The 25236-nt window shown below is 46.7% G+C and overlaps 2 protein-coding genes across 2 annotated transcripts; both read right to left on the reverse strand.

The window, feature by feature from the left end:
• Positions 1-3882: 3882 nt before the first annotated feature.
• LOC140404009 (ferritin heavy chain B-like) lies at positions 3883-6321 on the reverse strand. Its single transcript, XM_072492351.1, has 4 exons — positions 6184-6321; positions 5526-5672; positions 4396-4521; positions 3883-4154 (listed from the first exon to the last, which is right to left on the reverse strand). The coding sequence occupies exons 1-4, from the start codon at positions 6283-6285 to the stop codon at positions 3999-4001; spliced, it is 531 nt and encodes a 176-aa protein (XP_072348452.1). The 5' UTR covers positions 6286-6321; the 3' UTR covers positions 3883-3998.
• Positions 6322-21717: 15396 nt separating this feature from the next.
• On the reverse strand, positions 21718-25235 carry LOC140403770 (ferritin heavy chain B-like). The gene is made up of 4 exons (XM_072491931.1): positions 25100-25235; positions 24200-24346; positions 22570-22695; positions 21718-22013 (listed from the first exon to the last, which is right to left on the reverse strand). The coding sequence occupies exons 1-4, from the start codon at positions 25199-25201 to the stop codon at positions 21858-21860; spliced, it is 531 nt and encodes a 176-aa protein (XP_072348032.1). The 5' UTR covers positions 25202-25235; the 3' UTR covers positions 21718-21857.
• Position 25236: the final 1 nt, after the last annotated feature.

Raw genomic sequence — 25236 nt, forward strand, 5'->3', positions numbered from 1 at the left:
GAGATTGCACCGGCCCTTGGAAAGAGCACCCTACCTAAGCCCCACCCTATCCCAGTAACCCCACCCAACCCAACCTTTTTGGACACTAAGGGCAATTTAGCATAGCCAATCCACCTAACCTGCACGTCTTTGGACTGTAGGAGGAACCCGGAGCACCTGGAGGAAACCCACGCAGACACGGGGAGAACGACCTGATAGAAGTCTACAAAATTATGAGGGGCATGGACAGGATAGATGGTCAGAAGGTTTTTCCCAGGGTGGAAGAGTCAATTATTAGAGGACATAGGTTTAAGGTGCGAGGGGCAAAGTTTAGAGGAGATGTACGAGGCAAGTTTTTTTACACAGAGGGTAGTGGGTGCCTGGAACTCGCTGCCGGAGGAGGTGGTGGAAGCAGGGACGATAGTGACGTTTAAGGAGCATCTTGACAAATACATGAATAGGATGGGAACAGAGGGAATCGGGACACAGAAGTGTAGAAGATGTTAGTTTAGATGGGCAGCATGGTCAACGCAGGCTTGAACCCAAGTCCTTGGCGCTGTGCTAACCACTGTGCCACCCGAAGGCAAGAGACTTAAATCTGATAAGCTCTAGTTACCAACTTCTGCCAATGCAAATTGTTTCTCTTCCAAAATCCTTCCGAATTTTGAACGCCTCTATTAAGTCTGCCCTTAACCTTCTCTGCTTTAAGGAGAACATCTTGTCCAGTCTTTGCACATAACTGAAGTCCCTTAACCTCGCTACCATTCTAGCAAACCTCCTCCCCACCTTCTCCAAGGCCTTGACGTCCTCCAGGCGTGGCACAATAATTCAGCTGAGGCCTAATTGCCAAAACTAATGATCGTTTTATTTGCTAATGGCTGGTTTCTTCTGAGATCCATTCTCATTCATCTTGGTGAAGTTTATTTTCCAAATTTCTTATGAATTCAGATGGTTCATCCCTCCGCACCCACGGAGAGCTGTCACTGCTGTGGCCCACTGGTGTCAAGTCAATTACTGCCGTGACTCTGATGGCTGGGTTTCAACAGGAGCTCTTTGTTCTTAATCTACCCTTAAGGTCTGATGATTGGAGGGTGTAGCTAATTCTGTTCTAAGGTTCCTTAATGTGCCGGATATTTGGAACTCATTGCATTGACACCAACGTCATTGGTAATTCTGACATGACAGATTGATATTTATTCATTTGAACATCTTACCACATTTTTCCAAGTCTAGTTTTCAAAGCTACAAAAAGAACACTATTATTTTAAACCTTTCATGGAAGGGCATCACCGTTAAGGACAGCATTCATTGCCCATCCCTAATTTTCCTTGAGTGGTTCACTCGGGCGAGAGTCAACCACTTTGCTGTGTGGCTGGTGTCATAGGCCAGACCGGGTAAGGGCAGCAGATTTCCTGCCATCAAAAATGCATGAATGTACCAGATGGCTTTTTACGACGAACCAATGACAGTTTCCTGATCACCATTACAGAGACTTTCAATTCCAGACTTTCAGAAATTAATTAATTGGATTTAAATTGCACCAGTTGCTGTGGTGGGATTTGAACTCGCGTCCCCAGACCTTTCACCTGGGCTTCAGGATTACTAGCCCAGTGACATTACCATTAGGCCGCTGTCTCCCCTAAATTGTTCTGTATGTGGTGCTGTGCCTCACTCTCTATATTCTTCATTTTCTGTAGAGATTTTTGACCAGGCTGTGGATAGATCCAAGAAAAATTACAGTGGGCAGGGACATTTGGCCCAATTGGTATTTACGCTACTTACAAGCATCCTCCCAACATCTCACTCTATCGGCATATCCTTCCAGTCCATTCTACCTCAAATGCTTATTCTCCGCGGTCACGTGAACACCTCCATGTTATTCACCTCAACCGAAAACAGAGGCGCCTGTGCAGATTCTGCACGTTCTCCGTGTCTGTGTGGGTTTCCTCCGGGTGCTCCGGTTTCCTCCCACAATTCCTGAAAGACACGCTGTTGAGTGGGAATTCCGAATGTCCAATTCACTTGTGCACCCGAACAGGCGCCGGAATGTGGGAACTAGAGGATTTTCTCAGCAACTTCATTGCAGTGTTAATGTAAGCCTACTTGTGACACTAAGAAAGATTACTTACAGGAAACAGAAAGAGACAGGGGCAGCTTACTATTTTTGCAGAACTTGTAAATTAATTTACTGGATGAACTGATAGTCCGCCCCCCAGATAAACTTTCCTCCCCCCACTCCCCCAGATAAACTTGAAGTATTTGCCAGCTGCTTGTCAAATCAATCACTCTCCCACTGTGTTGAAGAACCTTTCGGCAAATGGAATTTATGATTTGAAGGTTGGGTATTGCAGGGTGTAACCATTTTTTGATGCAAGCATGAATAATCAGACAAGATTTGGCAGACCCACTAATTGCAATACCAACATTACACATCAGGTTGTGATATGTGAAGGAGCCCTTTCAAGTGCAACTAAGTTTTGAGAAGATTGCTCAATTTGGTAAAGATCTTGCTGTGGAGATATCAGAATGAATGTTAGTTCTCATCAACACTCGGACCGAAGCTGAGTATGTATGCTTGGTGACCCCATAGGAGTGTTAATACTGGCTAAGCATTTGTACCATGTCTGTGGGCAATGCCATCAGCCCCATGCAATGTGGGCAGAAATGCCACAATGGCCAATGCAAGGCCAGATCTATTTGATAGTCTGGCAGCCCCTGCCCTGTGTCAGCTACAGCCGACTGGTCCACCACCACAGCAGACCATTCAGCACCAGTAGCAAATCAAAGGGGTGTAGGGTACAGCCTGGAAAGGGAGAAAATGGCATCCTGGATATAAAAACTCCAGAGCATGATGAGTAAAAGTTTGACAAACACAATGAGGTCTGCATTCATCCTTTATATGGCACAGCAGGAAGGGCCGAATGGCCTCCTCCTGCACCTATTTATTTTCTATTCTCCATACATTTTGCTTCACTAACAAACGACATACTCCACAAACAAACCTGCTCACTGTGGAAGCGGTCAGCAATTGCATTCATGTGTCAAATCAAATATTCCATTTGTCAAAGGCTTTAAAAAAACAAAACAAATCCCAATTCGAGCAGCATCTGTAGAAATCTTGGATGAATAGAAAGATTGGATACTAGGCCAATTCCAATTAACTAGTATCACCAGTTATCATGTTTCCCACAAAAGGAAAACTTCTAGCCCCAAAATTAGACATTCCTAGTCATGGAACAGCAAACCAAGAGAATATTTGGTAGGTTAAGAGTCAAGAGAAGACACTGGTGTAGTGGCAATACCACTGGACCAGTAATGATTCTTGGGGAGATTTCTGCAATAGCAGATTCAATAACTCAGTGAAATCTCGGGCCGTCTGCCCCACCCACAGCAAGATCGCCACGGGCGAGATGCAGACAATGGAAAAGTCCATGGACTTCTGCTCTCCAGGTGCACGTGACCAGAGAATCCCACCCTAGTCTCACACAAAGACCTGTTCAGATTGTTGGAAAACCCATCTGGCTCACCTATGCTTTAAGGGAAGGAAATCCACCACCCCAACTTGGTCTGGCCCACATGTGACTCTGGGCCCACAGTAGTGTGGTGGACTCCAAAATGGGCCAAGCAAGCTACTCTGTTCAAGGGTGATTATGGATGGAGAACAGTTCTGGTTTTTAACCAGCAACACCCACTGACCACAAGAAAGTACTGTAGAGATACAGGGCAAGACCATCATCTCAAACCAAATGTGGTTCAATAAGCTAGTTGGGAAGACTTTGGGTTAGAATGATAAACCCACGAGAACAATTGAGATATTTTAGGAGCAGTGAAAACCAGTAATATCTATGCTGGAGAAAGTCACGCAAAACGAAAGTGCTATAAACTCTACTAAACGGATTGAAATAATGTTCAATTGCTTTTATTTTAAACCTATTGACAGTTGGAAGCATCTCCCAAGATACTGTTCAGTGATTCAGGTGGCCATTCCATTATAGACCACACTCCTGCAGTATATTTAGTCAGTCACACTTCCCCAGGGTGAGCTTGTCAAACAGGTACTCTCCCGTGCCATTCTCAGGGGCTCCCAGTCTCTTCAGGTTGGTGATGTGATCTCCGAGCTTCTTGATCATCTTCACTTGCTCATCCAAGTAGCGAGTCTCCAGGAAGTCACAAAGCTGAAAAAGGAAGAACCAAATGAGCCTTGGAAATAGGAGTACACCATCCAATTTTAAAAAGTGGGAATCCTTTTTTGCTATATTTGACAGACTGCTCAAAATGATTGAATAAAGAATAAATATTGCACAAGTTTGCCAATGGTTGTACATTTAAACAGTTGTATTCAATGGCTCAAAATGACAAGCTGCAAGGGCATAATCAATCAGGAAATCTCAATCAGTCAGAGCATCAAACACTCACATGAGGGTCGGTGTTCCCAGAGGAGAGTTTGTGCAGATCCAGCAGACTCTGGTTCACATTCTTCTCCATCTGCAGAGCTCTCTGCATTGCCTCCAGACCGTTGCTCCACTCATCCTGCTCTGGTTTCTGAAAATAAAAAAATAAAAAAGTTATGGAAGGTTCTACTGCAAAACTATGAATTTGAAGACTGCAACAACCGCAAAAAAAAAAGGTTCCTATCTAAAGCAGTGGGTTACAGAAAGGAGGCTAGTCTAATGGAGTAGATGATTGGGAACAGCGCAATCTTAAATGAACCTCAACTCCAGCATCTCGAAGTGCATGGGTCGAAGATACTTAAATCTCACTGGGGAAAATGGGATGTGGGAGTCACTGGCTGGGCCAGCATTTATTGTCCATTCCCAATAGCCACCCCCCCCCCCCCCCCCCCCCCCCCCCACCCCACCAGAGAAGGTGGCGGTCAGCTGCCTCTTGAACTGCTGCAGTCTGTAGTATAGGTACACCCAAGTGCTGTTAGGGAGGGAATGTGGCCCAGCACCAGTGAAGGAACAGTTTGGCAAACAAAACTTCCTGCTGCTCTTGCTCTTCTAAATGGACATGTTCATGGGGCAAATGGGTGCCAACCAAGGCGGCTTTCTCCTGGAGGTAGTCAAACTTCTTGTGTCACTGGGCACACACCCAGGAAAGTGGAGTGACTTATACATGGGTGGGACAGGCAGGTGGAGTGTTAATTGCACAGGAATCCAAACCTCTGACCTGGTCTTGTTGCCACAGTATTTATATGGCCAGTCCAGTTGAACAGTAACCATAATGGCAGGTTCAGTGATGGTAATGCCATTGGATGGTCAAAGGGTGATGGTCATTACCCAGCATAAAAACATCCTGACAGCCCAAGACACATATAAACCCACGGAGAATGTGAACTCATGGTCAACATCAGCAAACATCCCCACCCATGACCTTAAACAACAGTCATTGATGAAGCAGCTGGGCTGAAGACACTATCCCAAAGACTCAATTGGAGCATGGATTCTAGAATCAACTTTGCAATAGCATTGCTGTTTTAGACTCAAAATTGAAGTTTTCCCCACTCCCAAAATTCCAGTACAAGATAAGGAAGCTTAAAAGGATACCTTTATATCCTCCAGGATGACACGGCCTCCACGTTTATTCTGGAATTCCATCAGTTTCTCAGCTTGTTCGCAGTCCACATGTGACTGTTCCTTGAAGAACTCAGCAAAGTGACGCAGGGCAACGTCATCCCGGTCAAAGTAAAAGGACTGTGGGGAGAACAGAAGTTTACCCAGGGTAAAATGTCACAACAGAAATGGTGGTGTAGTGACCACTTACTAAAATGTTTGATCAAAGAGGTTGAATATTCTTACCTTCACATTAACAAGCCGACCAATTTAGTCAATGGGCAACTTAATTGGAAAACCAAGGCTTCAGTCAAACCTTTTCCACTAGTGGAAAGTAAAATTACTACGGATTCCAGATTTAAACTGGGAAGGAGCAAGTGTAAATTCACCAATTCCCTGCTGCAGGAAGTTTATAACTAGTAAACTATTCTCAAGCTAGACTAGCCAGCTTATGAGTAATTGCAATCACTAATTGAAACATTGCCCTTCTAAAAAAGTGACATTAATTTGGATAAACCTCCAGTCAAACTAGAAGCACATGAAATGGTTCCCATTGCAAGTTTTAAGTCCCCATGAGGCAACATCTACATTTCCAATGTAAAGGCTGGCTTGAGATGGAAGTCACTCAATAGAAAAATGAAAAGTTACCTACCATGGAGAGGTAAACATAGGAAGAATAGAGCTCCAGGTTGATCTGCTTGTTAACAGCATCCTCACAGTCCTTGTGGTAGTTCTGACGCACTTGGGAAGCCATTGTGCTGTCTAGTGGGCTGATCAGATCAGTCTACTAACCCAACTTATCCACTCCAACCATTATGGCAGTAAGAACCAACATATTTAAACACATGGGCTAGCCAGAATTTGCATAACAGATGAGTGACAATTATTGGGAGCCAATCACTAACACACCTCAAGCAAGCAATCCTCAAACTTATTAATTAATGAAGTGAGTAGCATCAGAACTTTGAAAGTAACTTTATCTGTTAATTATTCAGTTGAACTACCCGAAAACATTCTGCCCTTCAAAATATTTTGTTTAAAATGTCTTGAACTTATTGAATATATAGTTCCACCTTTCTGCTGGCAAATCTGTGAGTTTAGGAATTCAGCTCAATTTGTGAGAAAACTAGAGATTTGCTTTCTTATTTTGGGTGTCAAAGCCACAGTGTAATATCGAGAGGTGTCCCAGGGATTGTCTGCACTATCAGCAGATAAAGAAGAAGGAAATTAAATTCTAAATTTGTCACAAAAATACCCGATGTGCAGAGAGGAAGTAAGTTGTTGAGTATCTTTCTTTCAATTTAAGACACGTTTTATGTGGTGCTTAATCCAGTATAGGTTTGTACTTGGGTTAGGTTCACAGCCTGTGACTAGGAGGAGAGGGTAGTGTAGTGGTACCATTATTGCACGAGCAACCTCGTGGTTTAAGGTGGTGTTTGTAGGTTCAAATCCCACTACGCTGGTGTCATTTAATTATTAACGTTTTGAGAATTAGTCTTAGTGATGATGCAGCTATAGTTTATTGTTGTAAAAGTCACAGTAGCACAGTGGTTCGCACAGTTGCTTCACAGCTGCAGGATCCCAGGTTCAATTCCCGGCTGTGTCATAATATCCACGCATGTATATAATGAAGTGCAGACAGGCAGTGATTGACACACAGGATGACCAGTAAGCACACAGCACAGTGCAGCCAATCACCAGACAGGACACTACCACTATAAAGCCAGAGGTCACTAGGTTTCCCGCTCCCTCGGGACCCAGCCACTGAGACAGTCAGAGTCCACGAGCTAGCACAGTGCAAACACCATGCGGTAGCTAGTAAGTCTGGTCAGGCTACTACAAGGTCTTCAGTCAGTTCAGTATAGTGTTGACCCACAGTTAAATATGTATGTTAGTTCTATCATTCAATAAAACCGTGTTGGAACTCTACAGTGTTAGAGGTCTGTTTCTCGCATCGCTGCACCAAGTGCAGTCCACACCGAACCAACCTGCGTAACACATCATGGTACCACGGAATGATACTGAAAATTGACGGACCAACCTTGAATAAAGCAACATCGACCAGCAGGCAGCCATCTGATGACATGGAAAACATCCAGCCTCCTCCGCAGCTCCACATCTCCGGCAACCTCGGTGCAAATTGGAAGCGCTTCAAGCAAAAGTTCCTCTGGCACATCGAGGCCTCCGACCTCGAAGCAGCATCGGATGCCAGGAAGATCGCGCTATTTCTCTCCAACGTGGGGGAACCACGCCATCCACATCTACAACTCCCTCATGTTCGCTGTCGGCGAAGACAAAATGAAATTCGAAACAGTCCTGCTGAAGTTTGACAGCCACTGCGACATTGAGGTGAATGCGAGCTTTGAACGGTACATTTTCCAGCAGAGGCTTCAGGGTAAGGATGAACCCTTTCAGTCCTTCGTCACCCATCTCCGCATCCTCGCGCAGTCATGTAACTATGACTCGACGGCTGATTCCATGATCCGGGACCAGATCGTTTTCGGGGTCCACTCCGACTCTCTTCGGCAGCAGCTCCTGAAAGTCAAACAGTTGACCCTCTCTGTCGCTATCGAGACGTGCGTTGTCCATGAGCATGCTAAGAATCGTTACTCCCACATCAGGGCGGCAGAAACTGCGAAGCTGGCCTCCCACGAGGCGGAATGGGTGCAGGCCATTGCACAAATGCAGGGCCTGAGCATTGAGGAAAGTGGTCGTTTCGCACGCTTTTCCCGGGTCCCTGCACATGCGCGCCACGACCGAGTGGACCACGAGCCCGACAACCGGACTGCGCAGGTGCGTACGTTGACCAACCGCACTGCGCATGCGCGATGGCTCGCGGAACGCCGCTGACGTTGGCGTCATGACGTGTCTGAATTGTGGCTCCGCCCATTTAAAGCGGCAATGTCCGGCAAAAGGACGCCGGTTCTACAGTGTGGCAAGCTTGGCCACTATGCAGCCCTTTGCAGATCTGCTCCACCGCTCAGCAGCCAGCGATCCCAGCTGCGGCGCAGAAGTGTCCGCTCAATACAACAAGGCATGCCAGATTCTGATCCCGACAGCCCAACGGACCCTGATGCTGACTGCCTCAAGTCCCCATACAGGGTGGGCATCATAACTACACATGAGCTGGCCTCCACCACACCTACGCAACGCCTCTCGAACTTCAGTGTGGATCCCTTTGACAAGTGGTCTGCTGTCCTCACAGTGAACCAGTCCCGCATCCGGTTCAGACTGGACACCGGTGCATCGGGGAACCACATCACGAAATCCGATCTCGACACCATCCGCGCCAAACCAAGCATTCGTCCACCGGCCTGCCAGTTCCTTGACTACAATGGCAATGCCATAGCTGCCAGTGGCGAATGTCAACTAGGGGTATCCAATAAGGCGATCAAGGTGACGCTGCGGTTTGAAATCGTCGGGCCTGACAGTGCGTCCCTGCTCGGTGCTCGCGCCTGCAAGCTCCTGAACCTGGTTCAGCGAGTCCACACCATGTCATCGTCACCGGCGACGGCCTCGCCCGATGGAAACTTGCAAGCCGACATAGATGACATCATCACGCAGTACCACAGGGTGTTCGACGGAATGGGTACGCTCCCATACCGATACAAAATCCTGCTCAAGCCGAACGCCACCCCTGTAATTCATGCACCTCGCCGGGTGCCGGCACCCCTTAAGGATCGTCTGAAGAAGCAATTACAGGACCTCCAAGACCAGGGCATCATATCAAAGGTTACAGAGCCCACAGACTGGGTCAGCTCCACGGTCTGCGTCAAGAAGCCGTCAGGGGAGCTTCGCATTTGCATTGACCCTAAGGATCTAAACCGCAACATGAGGGAGCATTACCCAATACCAAAACGAGAAGAGTTGACCAGTGAGATGGCTCATGCCAAATTCTTCACTAAGCTGGACGCCTCCAAGGGTTTTTGGCAAATACAGCTGGACGCGTCCAGTCGCAAGCTGTGCACGTTCAACACCTCGTTTGGTCGCTACTGCTACAACCGGATGCCTTTTGGCATCATATCTGCCTCCGAAGTATTTCATCGCATCATGGAACAGATGATGGAGGGCATCGAGGTGGTGCGATTGTACGTTGACGATGTCATTATCTGGTCCACAACGCCCCAGGAACACATCGCTCGCCTCAAGAAGGTATTCCAAAGAATCCATGAACATGATCTTCAGCTCAACAGGGCCAAGAGCTCATTTGGTCAATCGGAGATCAAATTCCTCGGTGACCACATCTCGCAGCAGGGCGTACGGCCAGATGCCGACAAGGTCTCGGCGATCAACGCCATGCCGACCCCGGAGGGCAAAAAGGCGGTCCTCCGCTTTCTCGGAATGGTCAACTTCCTCGGGAAATTCATTCCCAATATGGCATCCCACACCACGGCCCTCCGCCATCTCGTCAAAAAATCGATGGAATTCCAGTGGCTGCCCACACATGAAGCGGAATGGCGTGAGCTGAAAGCAAAACTCACAACAGCCCCAGTTCTAACGTTCTTCGACCCAACCAAGGAAATCAAGATATCAACTGATGCAAGCCAGGACGGCATTGGGGCGGTGCTCCTTCAGTGGGATGACTCCGCGTCCTGGGCCCCAGTGGCGTATGCCTCCAGGGCCATGCCGCCCACTGAGCAACGGTATGCCCAGATTGAGAAGGAGTGTCTGGGCCTCCTAACAGGGATAGTCAAGTTCCACTACTATGTTTATGGCCTGCCGAGATTCACGGTAGAGACGGACCACAGGCCTCTAGTCCACATAATCCAGAAGGATTTAAATGACATGACACCTCGGTTACAGCGAATTCTTCTAAAGCTACGCCGCTACGACTTCGAACTGGTCTACACGCCAGGTAAAGAGCTGATCGTTGCAGATGCCCTGTCCAGGTCCATTACCACACCGCATGAACAAAGTGGCTTCATCTGCCACATAGAAGCGCAAGTGCAGTTGTGTGCCTCGAACCTTCCGGCCTCTGATGAACGGGTGGTCCAAATTCGTGAGGAAAGGGCCAAGGATCCTCTGCTGCAGCGCGTGATGCAGCACCTCAGCAATGGCTGGCAGAAGGGACAATGTCCCCAGTTCTATAACGTAAAAGACGACCTGACGGTGGTGGAGGGAATCCTTCTGAAACTCGACATGATCGTAATTCCTCAGAGTATGCGTGCTATGGTGCTGGGCCAACTCCATGAGGGTCACCTTGGGGTCGAGAAATGCCGACGCAGAGCTCGGGAGGCGGTTTACAGGCCGGGCATTAATCAGGATATTGCCGACACAGTCCTCAACTACCCTACCTGTCAGAAGTTTCAGCCAGCTCAACCCAAAGAAACGTTGCAGCAGCATGAGATTGTGACCTCTCCGTGGTCCAAAGTAGGTGTAGACCTTTTCCACGCCAAGGGGCATGACTACATACTCCTGGTCGACTACTTCTCCAGTTACCCAGAAGTGGTGAAACTGTCCGACCTCGGGTCGAAGGCGGTAATCAAAGTCTGCAAAGAAACGTTCGCCAGGCACGGGATACCGCTCACGGTAATGAGCGACAACGGTCCTTGCTTTTACAGCCAGGAATGGTCTGACTTCGCACAGTCCTACAACTTCCGGCACGTTACCTCCAGTCCCCACTACCCGGGAAGGCCGAAAAAGGGGTCCACATTGTAAAGCGGTTGCTGTGCAAAGCTGCAGACTCAGGCTCCGACTTCAACCTGGCGATGCTGGCATACAGGGCAACCCCACTGTCCACTGGGTTGTCTCCAGAGCAGATGCTCATGAATCGCACTCTGAGGACCACAGTTCCAGCCATCTACGTTCCTGACCTTGACCACCTCACGGTCCTACAGAAAATGCAGCAGTCACGGGCCCAACAGAAAGCCACGTACGATGTCCATGCCACGGATCTGCCCGAGCTGGCCCCAACTGATCATGTTCGTGTCCAGTTGCCTGAGGGCGGCTGGTCAGCCACAGCTGTTGTGATCAAACAAGTGGCCCCAAGATCGTTCCTTGTCCGCATGGCTGATGGCTCCCTGCTACAGCGCAACAGACGGGCACTGCGAAGAATTCCACGCCCGCTACCTGACCGAAGTGCCCCGCCGCCTACGATGCCTCCTCCGGACGTACCCGTCCACGAGGCCACCAATCTACCAGCAATCCTGCCGGTTCACGCGACCACCGCGTTGCCAGCGATCCCGCCTATCCAAGCGCAGGCGGCTCCTAATCCGCCTCTGCGGCGATCAACAAGAATTCGTCGCCCACCACAAAGACTAAATCTATAGACTGAGCTTTTGTACATTTTTGTGACTTCATCGATTGGACCGTTCTAAATATCGTTTTGTTTGCCATGTATCTGCACTATCGCAACCTTCCTATGTATATACGTTTGTTTAGACATCTTTCTATATATAGTCAGGCACATACACATATATATATATATTTATAAGCAGCCACACCTTAGTATTTTTTTTTTAAAAGGGGGGGGAGATGTCATAATATCCACGCATGTATATAATGAAGTGCAGACAGGCAGTGATTGACACACACGATGACCAGTAAACACACAACATAGTACAGCCAATCACCAGACAGGACACTACTATAAAGCCAGAGGTCACTAGGTTTCCCGCTCCCTCGGGACCCAGCTATTGAGACAGTCAGAGTCCACGAGCTAGCACAGTGCAAACACCATGCGGTAGCTAGTAAGTCTGGTCAGGCTAGTACAAGGTCTCCAGTCAGTTCAGTATAGTGTCGACCCACAGTTAAATATGTATGTTAGTTCTATCGTTCAATAAAACCGTGTTGGATCTTCTACAGTGTTAGACGTCTGTTTCTCGCATCACTGCATCAAGGGCAGTCCACATCGAACCGACCTGCCTGACACATCAGGCTGGGTCACTGAAATGAAATGAAATGAAAGTCGCTTATTGTCACAAGTAGGCTTCAATGAAGTTACTGTGAAAAGCCCCTAGTCGCCACATTCCGGCGCCTGTTCGGGGAGGCTGGTACGGGAATTGAACCGTGCTGCTGGCCTGCCTTGGTCTGCTTTAAAAGCCAGCGATTTAGCCCAGTGTGCTAAACCAGCCCATGTCTGTGTGGAGTCTGCACGTCCCCCCCCGTGTCTGCGTGGGTTTCCTCCGGGTGCTCCGGTTTCTTCCCGCAGTCCAAAGATGTGCAGGTTAGGTGGATTTGCCGTGCTAAATTGCCCTTAGCGTCCAAAAATGTTGGGTAGTGTTACTGGGTTACAGGGATAGGGTGGAAGTGTGGGGTGAAGTAGGGTGCTCTTTCCAAGGGCCGGTGCAGACTCGATGGGCCGAATGGCCTCCTTCTGCACTGTAAAATCTAAAGCCTCCATTATGTTCACTATTTCCACCTCGAATGAAGAAAATCTGACACCTGGTCTGGCCTCCATGTGACTCCAAACCCACAGCAATGTGGTCGACTCTTAACTGCCCTGTGAAATGGCCCAGCCAGGCACTCGGTTCAAGGGTGCACGTCCATGAAAGAATTCTAAAAGGTGTGCTGTGGCCAGCCTGGTTAATAAATCTTAACCCTTATTGTCAAATGCCCAGGTCTAAACTTGACAATATTTAAAAAATGTATTTACTCATTCATAGAATTTGGGAATCACCAGCTAGGCCTTCCCTCTTCTGCTCTGGCACCGGTGATGGTGAGCAGTAGCTCTGTCTTTTCAGCATCGGCCACGTCTTGTAGGTCGGCGGCTACCAGGAAGATTTCAAACTTTTGCCGGAATACCAGCCAGTTTTCGCGGAGATCGCCGTGGCACTGGCGCCGCTGCGGAACCTGGATCTCGAACATCTTGCCTGGGTATCGTTGCTGGTTGTCACTGTACGCTGAGGTATGGCTATGTGGATTGAAACAGTTCACTGCTGGTACCATGTCTTGTTATGCTCTAGGTGTAGCATAAGCAGCTTCCTTGTGGTGCACATGCCCGCCATCCGATGGCCACCCCTACTTTGGCCTTGAAGGCGGTGGTGAACCTTATTCTTGACCTGCTACACCTCATGTGGCAAAGGGACTGGCAACAGTGAAGGGAGCTCTGGGAATTTAAGCCAGGGACAATGAAGGGACCTCTGGACTGGTGAGGGCGTTTGGCCCAGCTCTGTGCTGGACATCCAATGTTACGAAAAACCTTCTAAAATGTGTGTTGGCGGTTTAAAAAATATAAATTTAGAATAACCAATTCATCTTTTCCAATTAAGGAGCAATTTAGCGTGGCCAATCCACCTAGCCTGCACATCTTTGGGTTGTTGGGGAGAAACCCACGCAAACACGGGGAGAATGTGCAAACACCACACGGACAGTGACCCAGAGCCGGGATCGAACCTGGGACCTCGGCGCCGTGAGACAGCAGGGCTCACCCACTGCACCACCCGGCCGCCCTTAAACTGAATATTTCACAGGGCAGCAAAGAGTCAACCATATTGCTGTGTGTCTGGAGTCACGTGTAGGCCAGACCAGGTAAGGAGGGCAGATTTCCTCCCCTAAAGGACATTCGTGAACAAGGTGGGATTTTACAACAGCCAATTAAAGTTGTCATGCTTGTCATGATATACATCAGCATATCATGGTGCAATCACACACACTGATGGACACAGTGGGACCAACCAGCATACACAACATCGCAGCCAATCACCAGTGAGAGCACACGCACTATAAAGACAGGGGACACCAGAGTTCCCGCTCATTCTAGCAGCAGCCAGCTCAGAGCACAGAGCTCACAGCCTGCCTCTCAGACATTCACCATATGCGGAGTGCCTCACCTAGATAGTGATAGGACAGGGTCCACAGATAAGCTTGGGTACGTGCATTACCAGCTTATGTTATTACAGTTGAGTTGTTTAGAGTTACATCATCCCCAGCCGTGTTGACCTGTTTGTAGACCAGAACACCCAACACGACAATGCTCGCCCCCTTATTCGCACACGTTGAAGTTGGAATGTGGAATGTATCTAGACTAGCTGAAGTTGGGATGTATCTAGACTGGCTGATAACACCAAAATGGGCAGGAAAGGCAGCAGCAAAACATTAGGCAGATTTTATACAAATAGAGGTATGAATTAGGCCAGGTGGACTAGAATGTGGAGAAAATGTGAACTTGTCCACTTGAGCAGGTAGAACAGGAAAGTAGCATATTGTTCAAATGGCAAGCAATTGCTGAGCTCATGGTATGGTACAGACAGATGTGCGGGTCATGGTACATGAATTACAAATGTTAGCATGAAGGTACAGCAAGTGATTAGGAAAAATGAAATGTGTTTACTGCAAAGGAAATCGAATAAAAACACAGACTGGGTGGTAACAAATTGAGTTTTGGGTTACAGGAAGGTTTGGCTGGGATGGTTAAATGGGCGGATAAGTGGCAGATGGCATTTAATCCTGAAAATTGTGACGTGATACACTTGAGGGGTAGTAATTTGACTGAAGTATTCAATGAACGGCATGACCGTCCATAGATCTCTGAAGGCGGAAGGGCAGATTAACAGTGGTGAAAAAGGCAATTGAGACACTTGCCTTTATCAATCAGGACATAAAAAGCAGGGAGATCAGAGTTGTATTGAACTTTGGCAAGGCCAAACCTGGAGTACGGTGTGCAATTCGGGGGGGAGGGGTTGCCACATTATAGGAAGGATGTGATTGACCTGGAGGTACAGAGGCCATTCACCAGGATGTTATCTGGGATGGAATGTAACATTAAAGTTTTTAAAACTGTATTTTTTTGGGAGTACCTAATTTTTCCTTCTTCCATTAAGAGCCAATTTAGTGTGGCCAATCCACCTACTCTGCATATCTTAGGGTTGTGGGGGGTGAGCCCCATGCAGAATATTTGCAAACTCCACACAAGACTGTAGAACATTGGAGTAATAGAGTGGAGTTGGTTCCATTGGAGCAGGGAAGACAGAGGAGTGACATGGTCAAGGTGTACAAGATGGGAGGGGCATGGACAGGGAGCAGCTGTTCCCTTAGAGAATGAGGGGACACCTTCAGGCAAGGGAATTTTAAAAGAAACCCAGAGGATAGTGACAGTCTTGAACACTGCTTGGGATGGAGAGAGAGGCAGGTTACCTCACATCCTTCAAGTACCTGACGAATGTGATATAAAATAGTTACTTTAGAGTTACTAGTTAATGTAATGTAGAAATAAGCCACTTTGATTCTGGCAGTTAGGGACAAAGGGGTTTGAGACCGCATGGAAAAAGCAGGAAGAGGTGTGTCTATGAGAGTGATGCTGCATTGATAGGGGCCAGAGAAAGGGATTGGAAGTGAGCCAATCAGAATAGATCGAACAGGTCAGGAGGGACAGAGGCTGACCTATGTCCGTCGAGTATGTGAAACTTGATACCATTTGAATTGATTTTGCAGAGATCCCTTTGTCTTTTAGTTCAGTCGTTTTCTGGGGTGTAAGAGGCTGGATGTCTCTTACGTTTCTGTAAGATGATTCAAGCTTGCAAGCTAAATAAATAACTTCTTTTTACGTGCGAATCCATCTCAACTTTTATTGAGGCCAGACTGACAGAGAAAGAAATTTGGGGATCAACATTTGGTGCCGAAAACCGGGATTTCTCTGGGCGATCCTGATCCAACTGCGAAATCAGAATTAGACTGATTATGAACAGGAGGATGGGGAACAAAGGGCCCTCAATATAGAACTGGAAAACGACCGCGCATTGATTGTTCCCCTCTTCTTATCGTCTGATTAGTCTGGTCACTCGCGGTTGGCACAGAAAGACCGCCTCGACGAAATCACAGGTCAGTCTGGGGATTAGCACTTTAATTGATGGGATTTCATATTGTTGTTTCGGCTTGGGTTAGGGTTTTGGGCTGATGGGACTTTAATAATGAAGGTTCAGTCTATTATATGGGTTCAGGGGCTGATGTGACTTCATTAATGAAGGTTCAGTCTATTATATGGGTTCAGGGGCTGATGTGACTTCATTAATGAAGGTTCAGTCTATTATATGGGTTCAGGGGCTGATGAGACTTCAATAGATGGAGGTTCAGTCCAGTATAACTGTTTTTAAATCTGAAGATGGTTCAACTCTATGTGTGAGTGTTTTAAATATATAGTTGATTAAGCTAAAATTGTCTCCTTGGACTGTAAAGTTCCGAGGTCTAGTTGAGATTGTGAGGAATGCTGCATATTGGTTGAAGCAGAAGTCTCTCAAAGGGTTAACAGCAGCAGGCGGAGTTGAAAACAGACAGTGCTTCTCACTCAGGCTTTGAGATAACAGCAGCAGCCGTAGTGTAATCGGATACCTTTCCTTTGAGTCAGTGAACACCAGCAAAGTTACGTTTTGAATTAATTAAAGGAAACCAGTGGGTTTCTCCACCTCTTTGATAAAAGTTATTATTTTCGAAAGCAATTGATTGAAATTGCCAGAATCTTAAGTTTTACTTACTTGAAATAAGGTTTATCTCATTTTATCTGGAGATTAATAGAAACTTAAAGAAGATCATGGACACCATTTTAAAAAGTGTCAATCTGGAGATGATAGTTGATTTTGCTAATACTTATGTGTATGTAAAAGAAAAAAAACTTGTTAAAAGAAAAATTGTTAAGATAAAGAAATAATTAAGTTGTAAATGTTATACAAGTTTGTGTTAAGCAAATTGTAAATTTAGTTCTGAGTTGAGATCAGAGCTAAGCTTGCAAGTTGCAGTAATTCAATTTGAATTTTCAAACATTTTTAAGTTTTAAAAAAAAAGAGAGCAAATAGAGAAAAGAAGGACACAGATCTTGAATGCGTTGAATAGCACATTTCAAAGGCCCATAAATCTTTCTGTTATCTTAGACCTAAAACCTAGGAAGATTGACGAGCCAGAGGAATTTCTGGAGCGTTTTAATGAAATCTACCGGGGGCAGTCAGGCGATTTGCTGTATCAAAATGGTCAGAATTCCCCTCAATACTGTGCTATGTTAATGCATTGCCTACCACCTTCTGTGGTTACTGCTGTGAAATGTAATAACATGAATTGGACAGAGAACGACCCTTCCCAGATGGCAAGGGCAGTCAAATTTTACTGGAAGGAGGGTGTAGGCCAAGAAGGAGGCTCAGTTACAAAGGTTAAGACTGAGTATGTAATGAAAAAGGATGATCTGCGACCCCAACAAGCGGCAGAAATGGTAGTTTACCAGCAGGAGCTCCAATATAGTGACTTTGGGTGGGTGGATCAGCGAAGAGGAGGATGAGACAACAGTGCTATATTTCTATCACCCCCCAGTGGTGGACGTTAGACGTTGAACAGTCACTGCATCACGTTACCCTGGCCTATGACAGAACTGGACGAAACAGGGAGTTGGAGGACAAATACCGGCCATTACTTGAGACCGAATGGCCAGTCAAGGTTACAGCCACAGTCACGGGAAAAGAAGGTACAGCCGATTTTGTTACAATATCACCACATTTATGGCCACAGTCAGCTTCGGTAAGCCCTCATATTACACGTCAGGTCCATGACCAGTACCATGCCAGGGATATGGGGCGAATGGTCAGCATCTTACCGCAGCTCGTCAGAATAGGTATGAGATATACCTTTTGAACAATCCACGTCTGACATTTAAATACTGTACCACTATCAATCCAGCCTGTTTTCTTAGTGGTCCCCCTGTCCATGAAGACGCACCTGGCCACGACTGTTTAGCCTTGATTCAGGAAACTACCACAATAAGGGGCGATTTGAGTGACATTTCGTCAGAACAACCTGACATGATTATGTGTGGTCAAATATCCCACCGGGGTTTAGTTAATGACCTACTGCAGGCCCTCCTTATGCCCGCGCAGATTTCCGTTATTAAATGCGCTGCCCACACGAATGGTACAACCCCAGTTGACGTTGGTAATGAACGAGCAGATCGTGCAGCGCGCACAGCTGCACAAATTCAGCAAGTGATGGTGCCTAAAATGTTAAGTCAGACTAAACGATCTACTATGAATATGTCTGCTTCTGACAAGCGAATGCCAACCATCCAAGACGTCATAAGGTTACAGGAGGACGCTCCTGAGAGTGATAAACAAATGTGGAAACGGTTAGGTTGTACATATGATTCTGTTTCCTCTTTATGGACCACGCCTGCACATCAGACTTGTATGTCTGATGCGCTGGCTTTATGGGTCATTGAATGTGTACACTTTGCAACTCATTGTGGGGCTCGAGGGACTAGTGATTTGTTGCTTGACACTTGGTGGCACCCTAAAATGCAGGGGTTGGCCCAAAGTATCAGTAATCAGTGTTTGATTTGTCAGCAATATAACACCGGAAAAGGTATCCCTTGTGGGAAGGGGCAAACCCCATTGCCCAGTGGTCCCTTTGAGACGCTCCAAATGGATTACATTGAGTTGGAAAGGTGTCAATGTTACAAATATGTTTTGGTGTTCAGCAGATGGGTCGAGGCGTATCCGACTATCTATAGTAAAGCTGCTCCTGTGGTTAAAGTCTTGATGAGGGAAATCATTCCCCGGTACGGTATACCAGCTCAGTTAAGTTCTGATAATGGGCCTCATTTTATTGGACAAATTAACAAGGAGTTTTGCTCCCAGTTGGGCATACGCCAGCAGTTACACTGTGCTTACAGACCGCAGGCGGCCGGGTTGGTTGAGAGACACAATCAGACCCTCAAAACTAAATTGGCAAAATTAAGAGCAGACACGGGACTGACATGGCTTAAGTTGCTCCCCGTTGCCCTCTTCCAGCTGCGGGTTACACCTGCGGGACCAGCCCGGCTCTCTCCCGCCGAGATTCTTTATGGCAGGCCTCTTAGAACTCCCTGGAGCCTGCAGGTTCCCAGACTGGTTCAGTTTCATCAGATGACTGAAGAAATGACCACCTATGTTCTAGCCCTTACGCAAGTGCTCAAGGAACTCCATGGCCAAGTCCGCGCGGCTCACCAGCCATTGCCCCAGTACCTAGCTCACTTTCAGTCCAGCCCGGTAGTTATGTCATGGTCAAAAATTGGACTAGGAAGGGGTCGGAGCCGCGATGGGACGGGCCCTTCCAAGTTCTCCTTACCACCCCCACAGCAGTTAAAGTGGAGGGGCGAAGTGCTTGGTTCCACCTACATCACTGTAAATTGAGTCCATCTCCACTACTGTAAAAGGTCGGATACTAACCTGCCTCCCTTCTCCAGTGCTATTTTACAGGTGTGGAGCATGATGGAGTGGCTACGCATCGTCTGTCTGATATTTGGCCTCACTTCGCTTGGCGTGTTATTGGCGATGGATATGGAAAAGGGGAATATTATGTATCTGTGTAGCCCCAACCAATCTACAAGGATACATCACCTATGCAAAGGTGATGTTCTTCGCTGCCCCCATATACGAGGACATGGTATCGACTCATGGAAGGTCATCAAAGTTAAGGAGAATGCAGGAGTCATGAAGCAGCTGCACCGGTCCCGGCGATGGGAAGGGAACATTATATGGACATTGCCTTGTTTTTGGAATACAGGTAAATTTGATTTTGGATGTGTTAAAAGTGGTACAATAAAAGGTAAAATCAGGCTGTCAGAAGTGTAGGAAGAGACCATGAGAAAGAGAAAGGGACTAGAGAGAGGACGGGGCGTGTGAGAAGGGAAGTACAGCTAGAACGTAGGTTACCGGGAGATACACTTAAGTTAGTTAAAGGCCAAACTGAGGAAAACCCGGGTAGTAAACCTTGGGAGCCCTCGGGGCAATAACCAAGGAGTTGTCTCAGCTATGGTTGTTTGCAATGCAGAACCGGCATGCTCTTGACTATCTTCTGGCCCGTGAGGGTGGGGTATGCGCCATAGTACAGGGCAAGTGTATCATGGGTGTTCAGGACTTGACCGCTAACATCACTAAATTTATGGATCGCATACGGGATCACTTGGACGGGATGCAGGATCCTGACTCTTGGGGTAACTGGGGATTTGGAGGATGGAAGGACTGGTTGATAAATATGGCCATGTATCTAGTGGTAGCTATCGGCTGCATCTTTGTGGGCCTGGCCATCCTTAAATGTGTGATGGGTAGAATGCGGGGTGCACTAGATCAGATCACCGCCCCAATCACCGAGAAAAAAAATTTAACTGTTAAAATCCATGAGGGTGAGGCAGATGAAGGGGGGCTAAGACAGGAATTGGAAATGCAGCGACGGATCTTTTTAGATGAGGAACCGTAGCTATGGATTGGATAGTTCGGTTATCATGGAATGATAAAAGGAGGGAATGACGAATGTGATATAAAATAGTTACTTTAGAGTTACTAGTTAATGTAATGTAGAAATAAGCCACTTTGATTCTGGCAGTTAGGGACAAAGGGGTTTGAGACCGCATGGAAAAAGCAGGAAGAGGTGTGTCTATGAGAGTGATGCTGCATTGATAGGGGCCAGAGAAAGGGATTGGAAGTGAGCCAATCAGAATAGATCAAACAGGTCAGGAGGGACAGAGGCTGACCTATGTCCGTCAAGTATGTGAAACTTGATACCATTTGAATTGATTTTGCAGAGATCCCTTTGTCTTTTAGTTCAGTCGTTTTCTGGGGTGTAAGAGGCTGGATGTCTCTTACGTTTCTGTAAGATGATTCAAGCTTGCAAGCTAAATAAATAACTTAGTTTTACGTGCGAATCCATCTCAACTTTTATTGAGGCCAGACTGACAGAAAGAAATTTGGGGATCAACATACCTGGATGAGCACTTGGCTCATCTCCTTGAATGTCACGTGCTGGTAAATGGGATTGGTTAGGTACATGGAGCTATTTCACTCACGGAGCTATTTCACTCACAGGATGAAGTCTTATCCTATAATACCCAAGTTTAGAGCAATTAAGAGGGAATCATTGAAACACAAGATCCCAAGGAGACTTGGTGGATATAGTCTTTTGGATAGAACTTGGTTATGGTTATGAAGCCCAGACAGATTAAGAGTGGAGAATCAAAATAGGCATCATTGTCAATGAGCCCAACATTTTGCAATTGGGTCACCACCTCAAATTCAGGACTAATGCAAGTTTATCAAATGAATGATCAGCTGCATTAGCTCACTGCCAGCCTTTACAAAATTAATAATTATTTTGTAACAAAAACAGTCATTCAGCAATGGTGAATAATGTCATAGGCCTGTGCATGTTGGATAGGAATAATTAGTTAGCGCACACTTACTGCCTCAATCAAACCACTTCAGCACATGTCGAGATGAATCCTTAAAGCACATTGAAGAGGTTCAACATTTAATAGCTTTTATTTGCAGCAACAGGTCACCAAGATTACAGAGTGAAAAGCCAATCCTCATGTACGAGAGAGAACCTATAGAAAACAAGCTGTTGGATCTTACACAATGTAGACCCAGACCTGTGGCAAGTTCAGTCACTCTCCCCCAGGGTGAGCTTGTCAAACAGGTACTCTCCCGTGCCATTCTCAGGGGCTCCCAGTCTCTTCAGGTTGGTGATGTGATCTCCGAGCTTCTTGATCATCTTCACTTGCTCATCCAAGTAGTGAATCTCCAGGAAGTCACATAACTAATATGGGGCAAGAAACAGCAAATTTAATCAACAGTTCATTTTCCTCTTTAGTTTTAATAGCTTAGACCCATATTACATCCACATTATTTCCCCAAAGCCTATTGAGCAAACCACAAGTGGCTTCAAAACAATTTGTTCATGGGACATGGTTGGTTGCTCATCCCTAGTTGCAAGTTAAGAGTCAACCTCATTGCTGTGGGTCTGGAGTCACATGTAGGCCAGACCAGGTAAGGATTGCAGATTTCCTTCCTTAAACGACACTAGTGAACCAGATGGGGTTATGACATCAACCATGGTTTCATGGTCATCATAATTCCACATTTTTTTTTGATTTCAAATTCCATCTGCCATGGCAGGATTCGAACCCAGGTCCCCAGATCATTATCCTGGGTTTCTGGTTAATAGTCCTGTGATAAAACCACTGCACCACCACTACCTCCAAGAATGCAGGAGACCTCCATCCAAACATGAAGCTGTCAGATGTTTTGACAAGTGCAAGCATAGCAATATTCCAGTCTTCCCAGCATCTCACATCAAGGCATCAAGAACTTACGTGAGGGTCAATGTTCTCAGTGGAGAGTTTGTGCAGATCCAGCAGACTCTGGTTCACATTCTTCTCCATCTGCAGAGCTCTCTGCATTGCCTCCAGTCCATTGCTCCACTCATCCTGCTCTGGTTTCTGAAAGGGGAAGGCGGACAGGTCATTATAGGAGAATAAAAAAACCTTCAAATGAAATTGGTGGGAGAAGTGGCCAATGACCATTTCCAGCCTTCTTTTAAATATACAATTGCAAATGGTGGCCACTGCTACCTTTTAAATGAGAAAGAAAAGAGGCTGTGTGCAGCCTCCTGGCCAGAGGTGGCAGCAGTGCACCATGTATGGGTGGGATTCTCCCAGCTTGGTGCCAGGCCAGAGAATCCCTGCAACTGGGCCACACTGCCCCAACACTGGCACGTTTGGTGTGGCACCAGTTGCGGGCCACTGTACACGGCCAGGCTGCCAAGGCGCAGCCGCTTGGCCCATCCGCTCTAAAAAGGCAGAGTCCTGCCGGCGATGTCCATACCTGGTCGCAGCAACTCTGCCTGCGATCAGGGCCCACTGATCGGTGGGCCGGCGTCGCTCCCTGGGCCTATTTTCTTCCACACCGGCCCCTGAACCCCCGTGCCATGTTGCGTTGGGGCCGGCGCGTTGAGGGAGGCCATCGCGCATGTCGTAGTTTGCGCCAGGATGAGGGGCTGGAGCAGCGCCGTGCTGGCCCCCTGTAGGGAAGTCAGTACTCCTAATGGCCCATTCACAGTCATGAAACGCAACGGCGTGGACACTGCCGCAAGATGGGAGAATCCTGCCCCTCGTAAATTTGGTGCCAAAATACAGGAGAACCATTTTCTAGCTGCTAGCAAGTAAAGAGGACTGAAAATTACAGTTCTGCTACAGAGACTCAAACTGGCCAGGATCTGGAGCACGACACTCCAGGTGTTAGGGCAGGGCTTACAGTCAACAAGATTTTGGGATAAAGATGGATCCCTTATGGATGGTTTTGTTAATTGTGCCAATGCAAATGTAGTTTCAGATTGTAGTGAAAAATGGAGATTGGAGAGAGCCAGTTTATAACTTAGTTGACTCCAATGGAGACACTACGGCACTGTACCCGACCTGAACACAAGCCCCAACATTCTGGCGTAGCATCTCCCAGGCATCCAGTGCTGTAAAACAACAGCATTTTGGCCAGCAGTGGCACAATGGTTACTGCTGCTGCTTCATGGTGCCGAGGTCCCAGGCTCAATCCCAGCTCTGGGTCACTGTGGAGTTTGCACATTATCCCCATGTTTGCATGGTTTAGCCCCCACAACCCAAAGATGTGCAGGGTAGGTAGGTGGATTGGCCACACTAAATTGCTTCTAATTGGAAAAAATGGATTAGGGTACTCCAAATTTTTTTTAAAAACAGCTCTTGCTCTTCACAATGGCCAACAAGAGGTTAGATTTTCTATTCTCAACAAAGATGACACACAAAGCAGACCGACCTCTGCACGCTCTGTAAACCCAATTAGAGTGAGCTCGTAAGGACCAAGCATTAAAGGGGAGCCAAGGGCAACCAGTAGTAAAAGAGGGTCCCAGGAAAAAAAAAAAAAGATTGAATGTGAAGAAATTAGGACAGGAAGTGTTATTCATAAAAATCCAACCTTGATATCCTGCAGAATGATCCGGCCTCCACGTTTATTCTGGAATTCCATCAGTTTCTCAGCATGTTCCTGTTCCTCATGTGACTGCTCCTTGAGGAACTCAGCAAAGTGACGCAGGGCAACATCATCCCGGTCAAAGTAAAAGGACTGTGGAGAGCATTTAAATCTTACACCAAATTAAGATCACCAGAAAAAAACCTTCCCCTCTTTGGGAATTGGTGTCACAAGTAGGCTTACATCAACACTGCAATGAAGTTCTGTGAAAATCCCCTAGTCACCACAAATGAAAATCACTTGTCACAAGTAGGCTTCAAAGTTCACATAACAACTGGGCTATTCCACATTGGGTTGTGCACACTATTCTTCACATTATACCAGAAAAACACATGGGCAAGTGTTCCAAATTACCCTCATTTATCAGTTTATTCCAATAGTTTAGCAGTGGTTCCAACAGTGCAAACACCAAGGAGCTCCACTTCACAACTTAATGAGTCAAGTCATTCACCAGCCTGGTCATTCTATTGAAACAAAGCTTTTACCCAGTTTTAACAATCACAATCCTGACCAAGTGCTAATATTGATTCATAAGGGGAATGAGAAAAACATCAGCCAAGACTGAATGGTAGAGCAGACTCAATTAGGCAAATAGCCCAATTCAGCTCCTGTTTTATTATGGTCAAATCATTAAGTTACAAACTCCAGGAGCAGTTGAGCCAACTTCATATTAAACACCACATAAGAGAGCAGCTGTTAGAGAGAGTATCCATTCACTGAAAGTCACCCCATGTTACACACACTGCTCAAAAGCCTTGTTCCTTCAGGTTTAAAAAAGAATACATGGTATAAAGCCAGCTCTTTTAGTGGAAATAAAATCCATCATCACAGGAATACAAAACTCACCATGGAGAGGTAAACATAGGAGGAATAGAGCTCCAGGTTGATCTGCTTGTTAACAGCATCCTCACAGTCCTTGTGGTAGTTCTGACGCACTTGGGAAGCCATCTTCACTGTTGTTATCGCCTAAAAAGTTCTAGAAC

Source organism: Scyliorhinus torazame, chromosome 29 (assembly GCF_047496885.1).
Source record: "Scyliorhinus torazame isolate Kashiwa2021f chromosome 29, sScyTor2.1, whole genome shotgun sequence".
In the NCBI taxonomy this organism is placed as follows: Eukaryota; Metazoa; Chordata; class Chondrichthyes; order Carcharhiniformes; family Scyliorhinidae; genus Scyliorhinus; species Scyliorhinus torazame.

Bases quoted from the DNA above. Each gene is read 5' to 3' on its own strand.
- LOC140404009 (XM_072492351.1), bottom strand. From the start codon at position 6,285: ATGGCTTCCCAAGTGCGTCAGAACTACCACAAGGACTGTGAGGATGCT. The intron at 5,673-6,183 runs GTAGGTAACTTT...TTCTCCCCACAG, and splicing joins CCTATGTTTACCTCTCCATG to TCCTTTTACTTTGACCGGGA. The intron at 4,522-5,525 runs GTATCCTTTTAA...TTTTATTTTCAG, and splicing joins TCATCCTGGAGGATATAAAG to AAACCAGAGCAGGATGAGTG.
- LOC140403770 (XM_072491931.1), bottom strand. From the start codon at position 25,201: ATGGCTTCCCAAGTGCGTCAGAACTACCACAAGGACTGTGAGGATGCT. The intron at 24,347-25,099 runs GTGAGTTTTGTA...TGCTCTCCACAG, and splicing joins CCTATGTTTACCTCTCCATG to TCCTTTTACTTTGACCGGGA. The intron at 22,014-22,569 runs GTAAGTTCTTGA...GCCCCATATTAG, and splicing joins CTGAGAACATTGACCCTCAC to TTATGTGACTTCCTGGAGAT.